Source organism: Trypanosoma conorhini, assembly GCF_003719485.1.
Source record: "Trypanosoma conorhini strain 025E chromosome Unknown Tco_14.4_contig_00475, whole genome shotgun sequence".
Taxonomy (NCBI): Eukaryota; Euglenozoa; class Kinetoplastea; order Trypanosomatida; family Trypanosomatidae; genus Trypanosoma; species Trypanosoma conorhini.
In genome coordinates this window covers 1-14,896 of record NW_021704564.1, presented here as the reverse complement: position 1 = coordinate 14,896, position 14,896 = coordinate 1, and the positions used below count along the sequence as shown (strand labels likewise).

Here is a 14,896-nt window from a genome sequence, read left to right as displayed (position 1 = left end):
TACCTCAGTAGAGAGGGAGGGGGAGAGGGCAGAAGGAGGCACCACGGCGGGGAAGAGGCGTATTGTCAGTTGCTGCACGTCAACCCGCACCAGGGGAGAGGGGGTGGGGACAAGAGAGCCCGCCGGCCGCACTCACACGTCGTAAATGAATCGCACTAAAGGGCACATGCTGAAGATGGAGCTTTAAAAGGAAAGGGGGAAAAAATGCGGGGTCTACGAGTCAAGGTGCCATCCCCGCAAGGAATGGCAGCAAATATATATATGATTCTTGCTTTTGCTCGCTTCGTCCCCTGATAATTTTTTTTGTTTTTGTTCTTGTGCTGTAAGACAACTTTCCTCCCAGTAATCATTTTCGCGGCCACACCCCGGTGGCCAACCGCCGGGCTACCGGGTCCTGCAACACGCTGCTCGGCACGGGGGCGAGGGGAAGACCGGTGGCCCTGGGAGGCGCAAGTAAATCCAAATCCAGTGCCGGTCGCGGCAGAGGGGATTCGGGCCCTATATGAAGCCCCTTTTTGCGTCTGGCCTGCGGCGCGTAGTGTTCATAATACGAGGCGTGCTCGCCGCTCCGGATATCCACACATGCCTGCGTCTCACTGTCGTACTCGGCCTCGTAGATCGGCTGCATCAGGCGGTCATTGTCAAGCGATGAACACAATACGTTGTATCCAACAAAATTCCCAGGGGTATCCGGTGGGTCTATGACTATCTTAACCGGGGGCGCTTTATTCCTTTTATCGCTCATTTGGAATATCGCCCTTGTGCCACGTCGAGCAACAGGAATAGCGAGAAAAAAGGGGTGGGGAAATAAATTCACTGAGCACACAGAGACCGTCATTAGCGGTTGCAGTGATAAGAACATGACGTCCAGATGGTACGAAACGCCATTTGCGCTGGTCGGCCACAGTGGGCGACCTCGCTGCCGTTTCCCACAGCATGCAGAACACGCCCGTCAAGTAATAAATGTGTTCACTGTGGCCAAAACAATCCGGCTCAAGGACACTTCGGTTTTGATCCTCCCGCGCTGGTGCCAGTTCCCTCCTGCCAAGTACCGGTTCCGAGAGAGACCCTTTTCCAGGCTTCGCCTGGAAACAGTGACGCCTACGCTGTTGTTGCGTTGGCGTGAAACACACAGTGCGCATGCTGGGTGAGGAAGCCCTGGAAAAACAACCCCAGTACGCCTTTGCTGGGCGTGGGCGGGGGTCACCTAGAGCTATATGCGTGCAGGGTCTCACCATCACACGTCGGCGTCTCTTCATCTATCCCAGGTGCAGGAGAAGCCTCCTTCGCGGTCTTGCCCCAAGTCATCTATAGCGCACACCTCCTTCATTTCCGCTTATTGGACACGGCGCGGCGGCCGTGGCGGGGGGCCGTTACGCACTGACGTCAGAAGCGGGGTCTCTTGTTCCTGCACTCGCAACAGCGCCCCGCCGCCACCCCAAAACGGAGAAACACGCAGGCAAAAGAGCGCGGCGCATGATAGGTTTTTCGAGGGCAAAATGGCTCTGCACAGGGCCTCAGAGGATGGATTGATTCCGTCGGTCGATGAGAATCACCTCAACGTCGTCGGAGAAGTGCACCCTTTTCCTTTTTTGCTGCTGCACCGCCAACGCCGGCGGCTTCCGCGGCGGTTGCGGCGGGCGACAAAACCAAAACTTCGCCGGACGGTCGTTGGAATTGGAGCAGCAAAAAACGGACTTTCGTGCCCGTCGCCTTCGCTGCTTCGCCGCGTTTGGCGCGGGCGCCACGGCGTGAAGCAGGGCGTCCCAAAAGTAAGCGATGGCGCGCGCATTATCCGCCATCTTTCGGCTCCCCCCACCCGCGGACATCTTTCCAGCCGGCGGCGGCGAAAATACGCTGAAGGGAGCGGGGGAAGCGGAATGCGGTTAGAGCGCGGGGCGAAGAAGGACAGATGCACATCGAGGGAGAGAGAGAGAGAGAGAGAGAGAGAGAGAGAGGTGGGGGGAGGCGGCGGCAGAGGCCGAGGCAGCAGCAGGCGGCGAAGAGGGGCGGAAACGAGGCACACACAGAAAAAAGGGGAAGCTAACGCCTTTACGGGCAGAAGTGAAACCGGGAGGCCCAAAACAACGGATCCCTCGCCAGCGCGTCGCTGGGGTCAAGGTAACGGTAGTGCAGCTCCTCGCCCGCGGCGACCTCCTTCGCGGCCCGTGCGAGGACGTAAAAGGGGCAATGGCCGTCACCGACGCCGTCCGCAAACGCCTCGGGAAGGCGCTTGGACCGCCGCAGCAGCGGCCGGAGGGCGTCGATCGTGTCCACGTAGACCGCCACATTCGGTTCCTCCTCGTCGTGGTTGATGAGGTCGACGAACGGCACCAGCGCGGGGCCGCCAAAAACGTCGCGCGAGCGAGGCACATCCACGCAACGACTGCTGCAGATGGCGTGCGCGCGGCGCATGGCGTCAGGGGGCAAGTTCCAACCCGCGCTTGACGCATCCTCGCAAAGAGCGGCTATAATCGACTCGTTGAGGTCCTTGATGGCTTGAAGCCTGGCGTACGCGGGGCCGCCAAGTTTGCGTCGCACGTCAGCGTCGGCCTCTTGCTCGAGCGCAATCCATCGCAGGTAGCTGTTCAGCGGGCACCCCTCAAGGCACAAGACGAGGGCGCAAAACACGGTGGTAACGGCACTTTCCTTTGGGTATTCCACCCGAACGCCGTCGCCCGAGACCGTGTAGGAGGAGACTTTGGCCATCAGCGCCGGGCCCCACGGCGACGCGGCCGCCACGTTCGCCGCAATGCAGTGAAAAAAAGGGGACGAAACACAACAATTCGCCCTCGTCCAAGCCGCCGGAGTTCGCATCACAGAAAATTCCGTGAACCTGTTTGGCGGGCGCCACGCGTCGCCGCAACGCGGGGTGCGCCGCCGCCCCCAGGCTTTGGAGGAGATGGCGCCACATCCGGCGCCGAAGACGCTGGAGCCCACAAGAAGAAAGAGCCGTGGAGAGGAAACGAAGAGTAGAACGACCACAAAAGAGCCACAACCCTCCAGCAGCCCCCGTTCACGCGCACGCGCACACGCACACGCACCGGAGAAGAGCATTGGTTTTTTTTTTTCGTTTTCTCTTTGTGCGTGCGGTTTCGCAATGAGAGCACCGCCCCCCTCAGAAAGGGAGGTGGAGAGGGAAGAGCAGCGCAAAGGCGGAGAGAAAACTCGGGGGAGGGAGAAGCTGCGCCACAGAAGAGGGGCTCCAAGTAAGTCACTCCTTCTCCTCCTCAGGAGGCGGGGGCGAAGTATGGAGAGAGGCGGGGGCGTGAAAGGCGGCTCGCACCTTCTCGGCACGTTCACGCTGACGCGCCTCAATCGCGTCAAACCTCGACAAAAGCGCCGATTGCGCCTGCAGGGACGTTCCACGGAGGTTGACTTCCCCTCTGCGATCATCCACCTCGTAGCCCGCCACGCGATACCGCTGCGCCATCTCTCGCTCCTTGTCCCGGTGCATCCGCTCCAGTTCCCTCTCGTTATTCATGTGCAGTTGCGACAGTTCCTGCACCTGCTCACGAAAGGATGCGGTTAACTTCGCTCGCTCCCTGTCAAACGAAGCACGCATGTCCTCCGTGATTTTTTGATAATAGGCCTTCAGCTCCGCCTCCTTTGCGGCCAGTGCCACCTTGGACTCCTGTTCCTCCTGGGCGCGTTGCAGTCGCATCCTCTGCTCTCGCTCCCCAAGCTCTCTCTCTCTTCGCGCAATGTCCGCCAGGACATGCTGCTCTCGTTCCTTGTGCCGCTGCTCCAAAAGATTCATTTCACTTCGATACTGATCATACCAGCGCTCCTTGTCCTGCTCCACGCGAGCGATGTTTGCCTGGTAGTCTTTCTCCCCCCGTTCCTGCATCAGCGTCGCCTGCCTCAGAAATTCCTGCTGTTGCTGGCGCTGAACTTGCAGCGCGTCCTGCCAGTACCTTGACAGATGCTCCTCGCGCTCCTTCATTTTTTGAAGCATCGTGCGTTGAATACTCTCCACTGTGTCGTTAAACTCCCGCACCATTGCCCGCTCCCGCGCGTCGTAGTGGTGGATGACGTCCCTTCGATTCTCCTCAAACACTTTGTACTGCGCCTGCAGGGCGGCCTCCCTGTCCCGAGCGAACTCGCCCAGCCGCTGGCGAAGCGCCTTCACCAGCCCAGTGGTGTGTTCCAGCGACATCTCAAGCTCCTTCGCCCGCACCTCTGCAATCTTTCGCCCCGCCTCCGCGACGGTCGCGCGGTCGTTCACGTGGGCAACGCGCTGCTCCGCCTCCCGCAGCCGCACGCCAAGGCTGTAGTTTGCGTTCTCGAACTCCATGAGTTGTTGGGACTTCTTCGCCAGAAGCGTTTGTAAACTTTCTCTCGCGGATTGAGCGTCCTTGCATTCCGACGAAAGAGCGTCTAGGGCCTTGCGTTGCTGGTGCATCATGGTCTCCGCAGCATCGCGGTACGCCGCCGCCTCCTGCTCGTGTGTGAGTTGCAGCCTCACCACCTGATCGTAAAAGGATGTCATGCGAGACACGGACTCTTCCGTTCGCGCCTTCAGCTCCAAGAAGGCGTCCCAGGCGGGCGCATCGTCGCCTGCTTGCGCGGAGTCCGCGGCGCCCTCGCGCGTTGGGCAGGGGGCGCCCCTCAGGGACGGAGGACTACGCGGGGACCGCACCCGCAGCGGCGAGGAAGAAAACTTCACCTCCGGCATCGCCGGCATCTCTTCCGAGTCCGCAATGGCGGGGGCTGTGGGTCCTGCTCCTTGTGGCGAGGGCCCCGCATGCGTCCGCCTGCCCCCGTCTGCGTCACCACCTCCACTACTCGTGCCTTTCCCCGCAACGCGGAGGTCCGCCCCCCACGGACTCGGCGGCGGCCGCCACCCGCCCCCCCGCCCGTCCCGCGCAGCATCGGTCGGCATCGCGCTCCGCACCGCATCGTCGCTGCTTGTCAAGGCGTTCATGGCTGCTGCCTACCTCCCACTCCCCGTCCCCGTCACTGAGGCGGGCAAGCGGGCAACGCACACACACACGCACACGCACACGCACGCAGAAGGAGAGAGAGAAGGATCGGAAAAGGGTGAAGAGGCACGTGAGGCAAAATAGGGATTTTACGCGTCATACAGATAATCAAAGGGCGCACGCCACGGAAGCCTCTCCAGGCAAAATTTTATCACACCATTACTCCTCGTTAGTGGTGTTTTTCTCGAGCCTCGTCCCACGAACCTTCGCTTTCCTCCAACTCTCCCTTCCTTCCCCTCCCCCGCTTCTTTTTTAAATAAATGTTAATACCTATTCGGAACCGCCACGCGCTTTGGAGCAAACCAACTTTGCCCACGACGTGGAGCCGGAGGAGTGGGCAGGCGCCAGGCCCTGTTCGCCTGAGCGGGGCGGCAGGGACACCTCAAACGGGGGCCTGAGGAAACGCAGGTGACGGTACGCCTGCTGCTGCCGTGATGGATGTGTAAAGTACACCCACATTCGCCTCTTCCCGTCCGCGGTTGTCTCCTCTGCCCCGCAGACAAATTCACCAGCAAATTCATGCAAAATGCGTGAGACACCAACGGCATTCACGTTCTCCCCATCGATGAGGACGACGCGCCCCCGCACCTCTTCCTCCCCAGCCTCGCGGATCTGTTGGATAAACGCGAATGGGTTGTTCCCCTCGGGATCAGCGAGGGCCGCGCTGAGCAACGGGGCAGGAGGGGCAGTTTTCGCCGTCCTTGTAAGCAGACAGGAACGCTGGGGCTCCGCATCCACGGACTCGGAATGAATATGGTAATAGTGACAAAGAGAGTGAACGACCGCGCGTTTTTCCGCCGGCATCGGTTTCAACGACAGCAATGGGACACGACTTGACGCAAAACGCTCCAATTCCTCCTCAATTGTGCAAACCCACGTGAGATTTTTGACTCCAAATTCCCACAAAAACAAAGAATACTTCACGGGTGCTGGAGACGACGGCACGGACGGTTTAAATCGGCTAGCCAGTATATCAAGTCGCTGGCGAAAAAGACAATCCGCGTTGCAGTTTATAGTCATGCCTTCGCCGGCGTGCGCACGCGCGTACCGAAGGAATTTCTTGCACGGAACATGCTGCGTTTGCCGGCCACACTGGCAACGGCATTCCACAGTCTCGGTACACGGCGGACACGTCTTCACGGAGTGGCACTTTGCCTTACAGGCATGCCCACACTCGGCATACAGCCTTCCACAGGGCTGCAGACAAGGGTGTTGCTCATCTACACACAAACCAGGATGGCAAACGCGAGGGCACGCATGGCCGCAAGCCAACACTTTCCCACATTTAGAACCGCAGCAAACAACAGCGGCACTGCAAGGAGCATCCTTCACCACTGTATGCCCACCAGCACATGGTTTCGCCACAGGAAACATACATGGAGGGCATTCACCGTAGTGGCAGTTGTGTCTTACGGGTGGGTGGTTGCAAGGGAGTGGTAGCGTACAGGGCCGCGTGCAAGTTGGTGGAGGGGTCCCACACGGCTGTGGCGGCATCAAAACCTCAGCGCCGCAGCGACACACCAGGCGCTCCGGCAGCACATGAACACAAGGAGGACACATCCCACGATGACAAGCTTCCAGGCAGAGATGACCGCAAGGAAGTTTCTTGTTGCATACCTGGTTACACTGATGCACAACACTATTGTGTTGCTTCCGAGCTGGGCAACAGGTAGCACGACATGTGTGTTTCCCACATGATAACTTTGCCTTACAGACGATATTGCAACGAAATCCTTCTTGTTCTGCACAATTCACTAACTTTTGTGTGGCGCCGCAGACACATTTAGTCAGGGCACGCTGCCGACACGGCTCACATGCCCCTTCATGACACAACGCCTGACAAGTGTGACGTTGGCAGTCTAATACACGTCCGCACACCTTTCCACAGGTGGGAATAGGGTCACTACAGCGTGTTCGCGTAACAGTTAACGGGGTGGACCCGCAGGGGCAGGTCAAGATAATAGAAGGATCCCTATCACATGGGGGGCAAGCACCAGAATGGCACAATAGATCACACTCATGAACACCACACCGCAATTTTTTACCGCAAACCCTCCCACATGAAAAAGATGAGGAACCGCAAGGGAGTTCGCGTGTTTCCAACTGACAGTGACAGGTGACTAAAACCTTTTCAGTACATGGGTGACAAGCTCCAGCATGACATTTACGCTTGCATGTGTGTATGGAGCAATTCAGTCTCTTTGAGCAGACGTTGTCGCAGGATTTCTGTGGGTCTGGATGACCGCAGCGCCACGTATACGTGGTCGCCCCACAGTGACACGGCTTTGGGCCAGCAAAAAAGGGACACTCAGGGCATGGTCCCGGATGACACTGCACCGGGCACGGGTGATCGCAAAATGGCCTCCGCTTCTCACACTTCTGACCGCAGCTGTGTGGCGTAATGTGCGGATCGTACGGTGGGTCCCGCATCTTTCCACAGAAGCAAAGATACTTCGATACGGACTCCTGCGTCACCTGACACTGTGGGCATCGAAACGAGGAGCCAACCCCACTCTCGGTCTGTTTTGCCCACTTTTTTATACAGTACAGGTGAAAAATACGGAAGCATTCACTGCAGGACCAGACAGCCACGTCGTGGCGGATGTTGCACAAACAGCTGACACATTCATAGCGCAGTTGACGCAGCTGCTGAATGATCTCCTTACTTCGCTCGGGCAACACCCCGGAATCATTCTCCTCGAGCCCGTCCACTTCCTCCGAGCGCACCAGCATTGCTGAAACAAACAAAAATAAGAACCAGAAATAGGTGTAGGAATGAGCAGCAAAGCCGAAACGCGGGCGTTGCCTTCCCTCCCTCCCACTTCCCCTCTTGTTCTTTTAGTCGCCCAGCCCTGGCCGTTCCCAGCCACTGCGTCGTCCTTGGGGCCGAATAGAAAACAGCCCTCAATAGCTGCACCAGCGCGTTCTACGTGTCGCATGGAGGCAATCCCCCCACACACAGGAGGGTTAAAAGCAGAAGACAAGAAGGAAACGAATAAAAATTCAGACATGTTGCCGCATCCAGAACAAGCAACTCCATCAATAACACATACAATGAAAAATAAAGGAAAAAATCGTTTTTTTTTTCTCGGGATGGGTGGGTGTGCAAATACTGGCGGGGAATTCCGTAACTCCCTGCGCTTCCCCCCACCCCCCTGTTGCAGTAGTTTCAATCATTCTGCGAGTCATCCTCCAGTTCGCGGCATTGCAGTTCATTTAGGGCCTTCAACATCTTTTCCCTCGCCGAGCTTCGCTCAGGCGCCGTCTCCGACTCCTGCACAGGGTGCGGCTCATGACTTTCTGGCAACACCTCCGAGACAAGGCGCCGAGAAGCATGAAAGCCCGCGTGGAGGACGGTGTGGAGTCTTCCGGCTCTTTTTGGGCCAAAGCCGGGGAGGGAGGCCAAATCCTCGGCAGACGCGGTGAGAAGCTCGGCGACGGAGCCGTAGCGATGCGCTGCACGGACGACGTCGTTGCGCGTCATTAGCTGGGGGGTTTGAGTAAAGGCTTCAATGAGTACCGGGATGGGTGCGCTCTCCTTCTTGCTGTTCGTGCGGTAGTCTACGGAGGCCACAGAGCCGTCTGTCAGACCCTCCAAGTAGCTTGCGCACTCCTCTTCGTTCCAGCACAGCATCACGGCACAGCGCTGCTCCACGCTGCAGTGGAGGTTGAGCCAAACCAACACATCTGGGCGCGGATCTGTCGCCCCCACCAGCAGCAACAGAAGAACGCGACGACCAGACGAGGCAACTTGGGCCTTGGCGGATGAGATTCTCCGTGACACCGCGCCCCGGTAGGACATGTCACACAAATGGTTCAAGTCATCAAGGTACAACACGCACGTTCTTCCGCAAACAAATTCGTAAGCGTCACTGTCCATCTCCTCCACGGCGTACCGGTGCCGCTGCATGAGGCGGGTGATGTTCCCTGCGTTGCACGTCGCCGACACCATCACTGTGCCGCGCGGCGGCGGCGGCGGCATTTTTTGTGCCTTCACCAAACGTACCAGCAAAAAAAAACAAGAAGAACCAAAAATACAAAATAAAACAGAAACAAAAAGACACTGATCAAACGTTGCTTGCAGGTCCAATGTTCATTGGCCCGGGTACGGCCACGGAAGGACAAAACTAGAGGAAACTGCACACATTTCCCCCGCCTCATGCAGAACGAGGCATTGCCCACATACCTGTGTGTGTGCGTGTGTGTTGCTCTGTGGTTTGCCTGCATTCGCATAGTTAACAGACACAAATAATAATAGTAATAACAAGAAAAATAACATATAAACCAGAACATTTTTAACGGCGAATGGGTGAAAGTGACGCTTCATCAGTACGAGGGTGTAGGAGGGATGAGAGCAGAGAAGGCAACAACAACAAACGAACCGCGAGGGGGCTACTGCGCCGCACAACCCACACTTGGGCCCTCCTCATCCTCCTCCCTCGCGTCTTCTTCCAACTCCCTGCGGACGTGATCCAGGTCCTCCCTCGACACATAACACTCCTCCGCGTCGTCGTATTGTTGCAGATCCACGCTTTTAGGAGGTGGAAGCGCTTTCCGCAGGGCGTCCACCTGCGACTGCTCCAGCCTCTCTGGAAACGCGACGTTGAATTTAATTACTAGGTCGCCGTACTGGCCCGGACGCTGTCGCCGTGGCATGCCTTCCCCAAGCACAACTTTTACCTCCCCAGGGCGTGTTATTTCCCCCCGCTCCCGTCGCACTATGAGATCTCTACCGTCGAGGTGCCTGATGATAAACTGAAAACCGCAGAGCGACTCTGCCACCGTAATCGTATGGGTTAGCTGAAGGTCGTCCTCATCACGCACAAACGTCTCATCCTTCACCTGTTCCAACACAATCACAATGTCGCCAGTCTCTCCAGTGTTCGGGTCGAAGCTCCCCTCACCAGGGAAGGCAATCTCCTCCTGATGGTGCATTCCACGCTCCACGCTCACAGTTAACGTGGATTCCACCTCCGTCGTTCTTCTTCCGTGACACCCACGACAGACGTCCCTGGGATCCACCTTGAGGCCGGACCCTCCACATGCGTCGCAGGGGACAGACATTTGTTGCATCATCATGCCCATTTGGCGCACAATGGGGCGAGACCCCCCACCCTCGCAAACCCGACAGACACTGTTCTTCTTCCTATTCGTGCCGCGCCCTTCACAAACGACGCATGCAACGGTGCGGGTATGTGGAAGTGAAAGCGATTTGCCATTGTACAGGTCGCTTAACGTCACAGGCAGTGAATAGGAAACCCTTTGTTTTCTACGACGCCCACCCGCAAAGGGGAAGCCGCCAGGCATTCCACTCACAAAGTCGTTGAGCATGCCATTCATTTCATCCGGAAAGAAAAACATCCTTGCTTTTTCTGTTTCTGTTTCGTTTTTCTTTTTCTTTTTGGTGTTGTATTGTTTTCCTTCTGCCCCTATGTGCCGTATGTTCTTGTGTTAAATTCTATTTTTTCTTTCTCTTTCTTTCTTAATACTTACTTTATTTTTTTTCCTGTCGGAAGCCTATTGCCTTTAATCGGAGGCACTCACGTGCACAGGGGATGAAAAACTAGCCTTCACAAACGGAAAAAAAAAAAAGAAACTTAAATTGGAAGAAATTGCTGAATTACGCGCCTCGGACGAGGCCCTGTCTCGCCTCTGCCCACACGCGGCAGGAAACAGAATGGAAGCCAAACAGTATGGCCTGTGCTGCGCCCAACACTCCAATTAAGACGGTGTTTAGTTGCAACCCAGAAAGCGGTAAACAGTTGAGGCCTAGCGGCGTTCCGTGATAACGGGGCTCTCTGTGAAAAGCCAATAAGCGGAACCGTGTGCGTGTGTGCGTGTGTGTGCGTTTTTGTTGCTTAGCGCGTGGATCCCCGCAACCGCCCGACTCCCTCTCTCCGCGTGGAGGGTAAGAGCGGGAAGGAAGGCAGAAGCACAGAACGGCACTCGCGCTTGTCCTTCAAACACGGCAGCATTGAAAACCAACTTAAGTTACAGGTCGAGAACCGGGGTCACGGTTTATGCAAGCCACGCCATCACTTCGATTTTTTCTTTTTTTTCTTTCTTCTTCGCTGCGTTTGGCCGTAACTTGGTCGCAGTTGCCTATCCACAAGGCTCTGATAAAGAAGTGTCCCGTCCCCACTGCCGCACATATATATATATATATACACACGTCCACAATAATAATAATTCCTTTTCCCCCCCTTCCTTTAGTGGATTATGGACGATGTTACACCTCATTCAAACTGGCCATGAAGCATGCTTTGCCGGTGATCAGCTTTTAACGAAGAAGAACGTTCGAAACAGCGAGGCGGCCTCCATTTCTTCTGAAGAAAGCGGCAGCGAGGCATGGCCGTCGGAATCTCGCTTCCCGCCTCCCACTGCAACGTCCCGCAGCTCCTGCCCCTTGGGTGTGTTGTAGTGCAGCTCCCTGTACGCCATGAACCCCAGCGACTCCACCAGTTGAAGACCAAGCGGCCCGCACAGCGCGACCAGGCGCTCCCACGGCACCAGGTACTCCGGAAGCTCACTCACGCTCGACTCCACGGAAACGGAGTACTGTACGCCGAAGGATTGCCCCGGAGACGCCTCAGCGGGAAACCGCACGGTGTAGACGCTGTTGCCAAAGACGGGCCCGTGCTCGGCCAGGCGACGACGCAACTCGACGTCGCTCACCGTCGTTCCAATGAACACGCCGCCCGGACGCAGCGCGGCGGAAACGGCGCGGAGAAAACAATTCATTCGCTCCTCCGTGCTGCAGCCGTAGTGAAGCGAAAACTGGCAGGAAACGATGTCAAACCGCCGCTCCTTCAAATATGCATTGAAGAAGTTCTCAAATTTGGCCGCTAAGGACCCCGTTTCGTCAAACACGTCACAGACGGTGAAGTACGCAAAGGCGCCGGGGTTGCTTTTCTCCTGCGGTGCAACCTTCACACTCAGGCCCTTCGAAACGGAGTACCGTGCCGCGGACTCCGCAACGGCCTCCAGACAGGAGTCCACCATAAAGAGGTACCGCGGCTTGTGCGCCCTCCACTTGAAAAGGTCACCCCCACGACCCGAACATAAGTCTGCCACAGCCAGACCATCCCCCTTGGCGTCGCGACCACGCTGCATCTGCAGGTAGGCGACGGCGTTGCTAATTAGTATGTTCTTTACCCAATTATTAAACAATCTCAACGCACTCCGATCCTTTCCAGTGGACAACTCCCTTGTCTTGCAGGCGTAATGATTGTTTGTCTTCTCCAGCAGCCCCATCGTCGGCGCATTCGTTGCGCCGTATGTTTGTTGCTCGTCCGCAAATGCCATGACCGCCCGGGCCGTTTCGCGTCCATGCACAAGAAGGCACTGCAGATGCTCAATGACACCTACAGAGGTTGACTTTCGATTTTCTCCAGTCGGATGCAGAGAGACGATATTCCACCGTCCCGCATCTCCGTCAAATACGGCGTCAACTGTAAAATCCGACCAGGCACAACTTCCGCCTGCGTTCGCCAACGCAATGTACAAGTTTTCGGTCAGCCTTGAGGTCTTGTCCTCCACCGGACAGGCAAACCCCAACCCTGCACACTCGCTCACCTTACAATGAATGCAGGGAATATGCTGCTTTTCGGAGGAAATCCGAACTGCCCAGTAAAGATGGAGCTCATGTTCGCCTGGCGTCTGCAATTGTGTGGCTCGCAGCGTTAACTGACACGTTCTGTGCTCAACGGAGGCTTCCGAGGTCCAGGCGGCTGTCTCCTCCGCCCCAGCGTCCGCGTCCGCGTCTCCCTGCAGTGACTGCACCTCGCTGGCCAAGAGAGGGTCCGCTACGCCGAGCATGTCAATCAACACCTCAAGCGTGACGTCCTCCACAAGACTCTCCAGCACCGAAATGACCGTAACGACGGAGTTTGGCTCGGCCTTATCGGTGCGCAGACGCTCAATGGACCAGCACTTCTCCTGGCGGTCAAACACACACTCCGCGACGACCGACCTTTCTGTCGGTATCCTGAGCGAAAAAGGGTTCAGCAGAAACATCGCAGATGAAAGACGGGAGCGACCGACACTGTCAGGACGATGTCCAAAGCGTCTCTTGCGAAAAAATAGATCCACCACGTATTCATCTGTGCGACCCGCAATAGCGGTAATGCTCCAATCCACGGAGAGCAAGGACGGCCACTTCCACTTGAGCTGCTCCTTGCTCGCACCTTGGACAAGGTCAAACTTTTCCGGGGTAAAGATGAACCCATCGCTCCTAGTTATTCCATGGGGCCCGTCGTAGTAGTATTCCACACCGCCCGTGCCTTCACCCGTGGCAGCGCGCCGAAGCCGGGAGAGGCATTCACCAAATTTATTTATTGGAAACATTTCCTTCGCGAAGAAATGTAAGAAAGGCGCTGGGCTACGTGCATTTTCTGAGGCATGCATGGGCGCAATAATCAGCTCCCGCAACGCCTCGTATCGTTTAGACATGGGCCAGCGCGTCAGAAGGGCGTCCCTGTCCACGGCATCCTTCGCTTGAGTGTATCGGAAGACGTCAAAACAGCCAAAAATGGGCCTCGTCCCGTTCTCTCCCACGTCGGTCACGGCAATCATCATTTCTCCATCCACGGCAAACGCGGAAAGCGACGGGACCGCGTACTCCTCCAGTAGAAGGTACGCCTGCTCCATCGAACGATCGAAGCAGTACGCCATATGTCGTGCACCCCACTTGCGTTCCGCCGTGACGCTATTCGTCCCGCAGGCCGCTGCCGAAGGCGGTGCCGGGCACGGTTTTAAGGTAAATGTTTCCACTTCACCATCCGGTGAGATTGTTCTTTCACCCTCCACGGAAAACGCACCGGGTGAGAGCTGTAGTGGCCGACCACCGCTCAGTGGCGTGGCGCCCCGGCAGAACTGTTGCCGCATGTCTTCCAACGCAGCCACGTCGTCCAGGCGCAAGGAGCTGCGGGAGCAGCCATCAGCGCCCCGGAGCACCCAGCACGGAAACGCTTGCACACATAACGACACCAAAATTGCACGCGTGCCATCGCTCTTCTCTGTCAAGAAGTACTCATTTGAGCGCAGCATCGCCGCGTGGGACTTGCGCAGCGGCGAGCAAAGCGGCCCCATAAACTCTCCGTTGCGGCTAGCGGCAACCGCCTCCGCGACGTAAGAAAACAGGAGCCGCGGGATGCCAGGGGACGCGCCAGAGTCACGACAGCGAGTGCGTTGAAGCAGGCCGTTGTAAAGGCCAGAAAAAACAGAGTTGCCTGCGCACTGGGCCGCCGTCGATGAAGGACAGTGCAACGAATGCACGAACTGTTCATCAACGGGGAGCAGCAGGCGCTGACCAAAGACGTTTTCGGCCTCGGCATGTAGCTGCGCGAGGGAGCCCAAGGAGTTCATTCTTTCGTCGCACAGAAACTATTTGAGAGAGAATAAGGAAACACACACAAAACAAAAACAAGAGAAACGTAACGGGAGAAACAGCAGCGAGGCGCCCAAAACCAACATCTGCGCCTTGATGTGTCTGCCTGTGCGCACGTGGGTGACTTCCGCCACGCATGTGCAGGGCGCGGGAACCACGCACGGCCCACGTGTGGGCCTAAATGGATTTCCTTCAGTGAATACAGACAAACAGTGAAACAAAACTGAAATTAATTAATGTAACGTTTTCTTTATTGAGTATCGTTGCAAAAGACGCGTAAGTCGCACGCGCCAACAACCAGAATTCATTGCAGAAGGACATTGGCGTCAGCATTTATTCCCCCTTCCCCCAGCGATTATAAATCAAACGTCCTCACGCGGCTACTCCACCGCAGCAGCCACCACAAGACGTCCCACACACACACACACGCACGCACGCAAAGAGAGAGAGGGAGAGAGAGAGAGAGAGAGAGTAGGGAAAAGGGGAAAAAAAGAACTAAAAAGTTAAAAACGAAAAAAGGGAA

General features: G+C 56.7%; 8 protein-coding genes across 8 annotated transcripts, besides 10 other annotated features; all 8 read right to left on the bottom strand.

Moving 5' to 3' along the window:
- Positions 1 to 346: 346 nt before the first annotated feature.
- Positions 347 to 862, bottom strand: Tco025E_06765 (uncharacterized protein; the record flags this gene model as incomplete). The annotated part of the gene is made up of 1 exon (XM_029373637.1): positions 347 to 862. One exon carries the CDS (start codon positions 860 to 862, stop codon positions 347 to 349), a length of 516 nt encoding a protein of 171 aa, XP_029226255.1.
- A 655-nt stretch (positions 863 to 1,517) lies between these two features.
- Tco025E_06764 (uncharacterized protein) lies at positions 1,518 to 1,829 on the bottom strand (the record flags this gene model as incomplete). The annotated part of the gene is made up of 1 exon (XM_029373636.1): positions 1,518 to 1,829. One exon carries the CDS (start codon positions 1,827 to 1,829, stop codon positions 1,518 to 1,520), a length of 312 nt encoding a protein of 103 aa, XP_029226254.1.
- Positions 1,830 to 1,925: 96 nt separating this feature from the next.
- Positions 1,926 to 1,958: a microsatellite.
- Positions 1,959 to 1,961: 3 nt separating this feature from the next.
- Positions 1,962 to 2,002: a microsatellite.
- A 50-nt stretch (positions 2,003 to 2,052) lies between these two features.
- Tco025E_06763 (uncharacterized protein) lies at positions 2,053 to 3,057 on the bottom strand (the record flags this gene model as incomplete). The annotated part of the gene is made up of 1 exon (XM_029373635.1): positions 2,053 to 3,057. One exon carries the CDS (start codon positions 3,055 to 3,057, stop codon positions 2,053 to 2,055), a length of 1,005 nt encoding a protein of 334 aa, XP_029226253.1.
- A 157-nt stretch (positions 3,058 to 3,214) lies between these two features.
- Tco025E_06762 (uncharacterized protein) lies at positions 3,215 to 4,927 on the bottom strand (the record flags this gene model as incomplete). The annotated part of the gene is made up of 1 exon (XM_029373634.1): positions 3,215 to 4,927. One exon carries the CDS (start codon positions 4,925 to 4,927, stop codon positions 3,215 to 3,217), a length of 1,713 nt encoding a protein of 570 aa, XP_029226252.1.
- A 55-nt stretch (positions 4,928 to 4,982) lies between these two features.
- Positions 4,983 to 5,012: a microsatellite.
- A 243-nt stretch (positions 5,013 to 5,255) lies between these two features.
- Positions 5,256 to 7,718, bottom strand: Tco025E_06761 (transcription factor-like protein; the record flags this gene model as incomplete). Its single annotated transcript, XM_029373633.1, has 1 exon — positions 5,256 to 7,718. The coding sequence occupies one exon, from the start codon at positions 7,716 to 7,718 to the stop codon at positions 5,256 to 5,258; it is 2,463 nt and encodes an 820-aa protein (XP_029226251.1).
- Positions 7,719 to 8,154: 436 nt separating this feature from the next.
- On the bottom strand, positions 8,155 to 8,967 carry Tco025E_06760 (DNA repair protein; the record flags this gene model as incomplete). Its single annotated transcript, XM_029373632.1, has 1 exon — positions 8,155 to 8,967. The coding sequence occupies one exon, from the start codon at positions 8,965 to 8,967 to the stop codon at positions 8,155 to 8,157; it is 813 nt and encodes a 270-aa protein (XP_029226250.1).
- Positions 8,968 to 9,172: 205 nt separating this feature from the next.
- Positions 9,173 to 9,200: a microsatellite.
- Positions 9,201 to 9,232: 32 nt separating this feature from the next.
- Positions 9,233 to 9,268: a microsatellite.
- Positions 9,269 to 9,377: 109 nt separating this feature from the next.
- Positions 9,378 to 10,346, bottom strand: Tco025E_06759 (heat shock protein DnaJ; the record flags this gene model as incomplete). The annotated part of the gene is made up of 1 exon (XM_029373631.1): positions 9,378 to 10,346. One exon carries the CDS (start codon positions 10,344 to 10,346, stop codon positions 9,378 to 9,380), a length of 969 nt encoding a protein of 322 aa, XP_029226249.1.
- A 2-nt stretch (positions 10,347 to 10,348) lies between these two features.
- Positions 10,349 to 10,388: a microsatellite.
- Positions 10,389 to 10,808: 420 nt separating this feature from the next.
- Positions 10,809 to 10,840: a microsatellite.
- A 295-nt stretch (positions 10,841 to 11,135) lies between these two features.
- Positions 11,136 to 11,152: a microsatellite.
- Positions 11,153 to 11,258: 106 nt separating this feature from the next.
- On the bottom strand, positions 11,259 to 14,351 carry Tco025E_06758 (putative methyltransferase, putative,mRNA cap methyltransferase-like protein; the record flags this gene model as incomplete). Its single annotated transcript, XM_029373630.1, has 1 exon — positions 11,259 to 14,351. One exon carries the CDS (start codon positions 14,349 to 14,351, stop codon positions 11,259 to 11,261), a length of 3,093 nt encoding a protein of 1,030 aa, XP_029226248.1.
- Positions 14,352 to 14,786: 435 nt separating this feature from the next.
- Positions 14,787 to 14,812: a microsatellite.
- A 1-nt stretch (position 14,813) lies between these two features.
- Positions 14,814 to 14,845: a microsatellite.
- Positions 14,846 to 14,896: the final 51 nt, after the last annotated feature.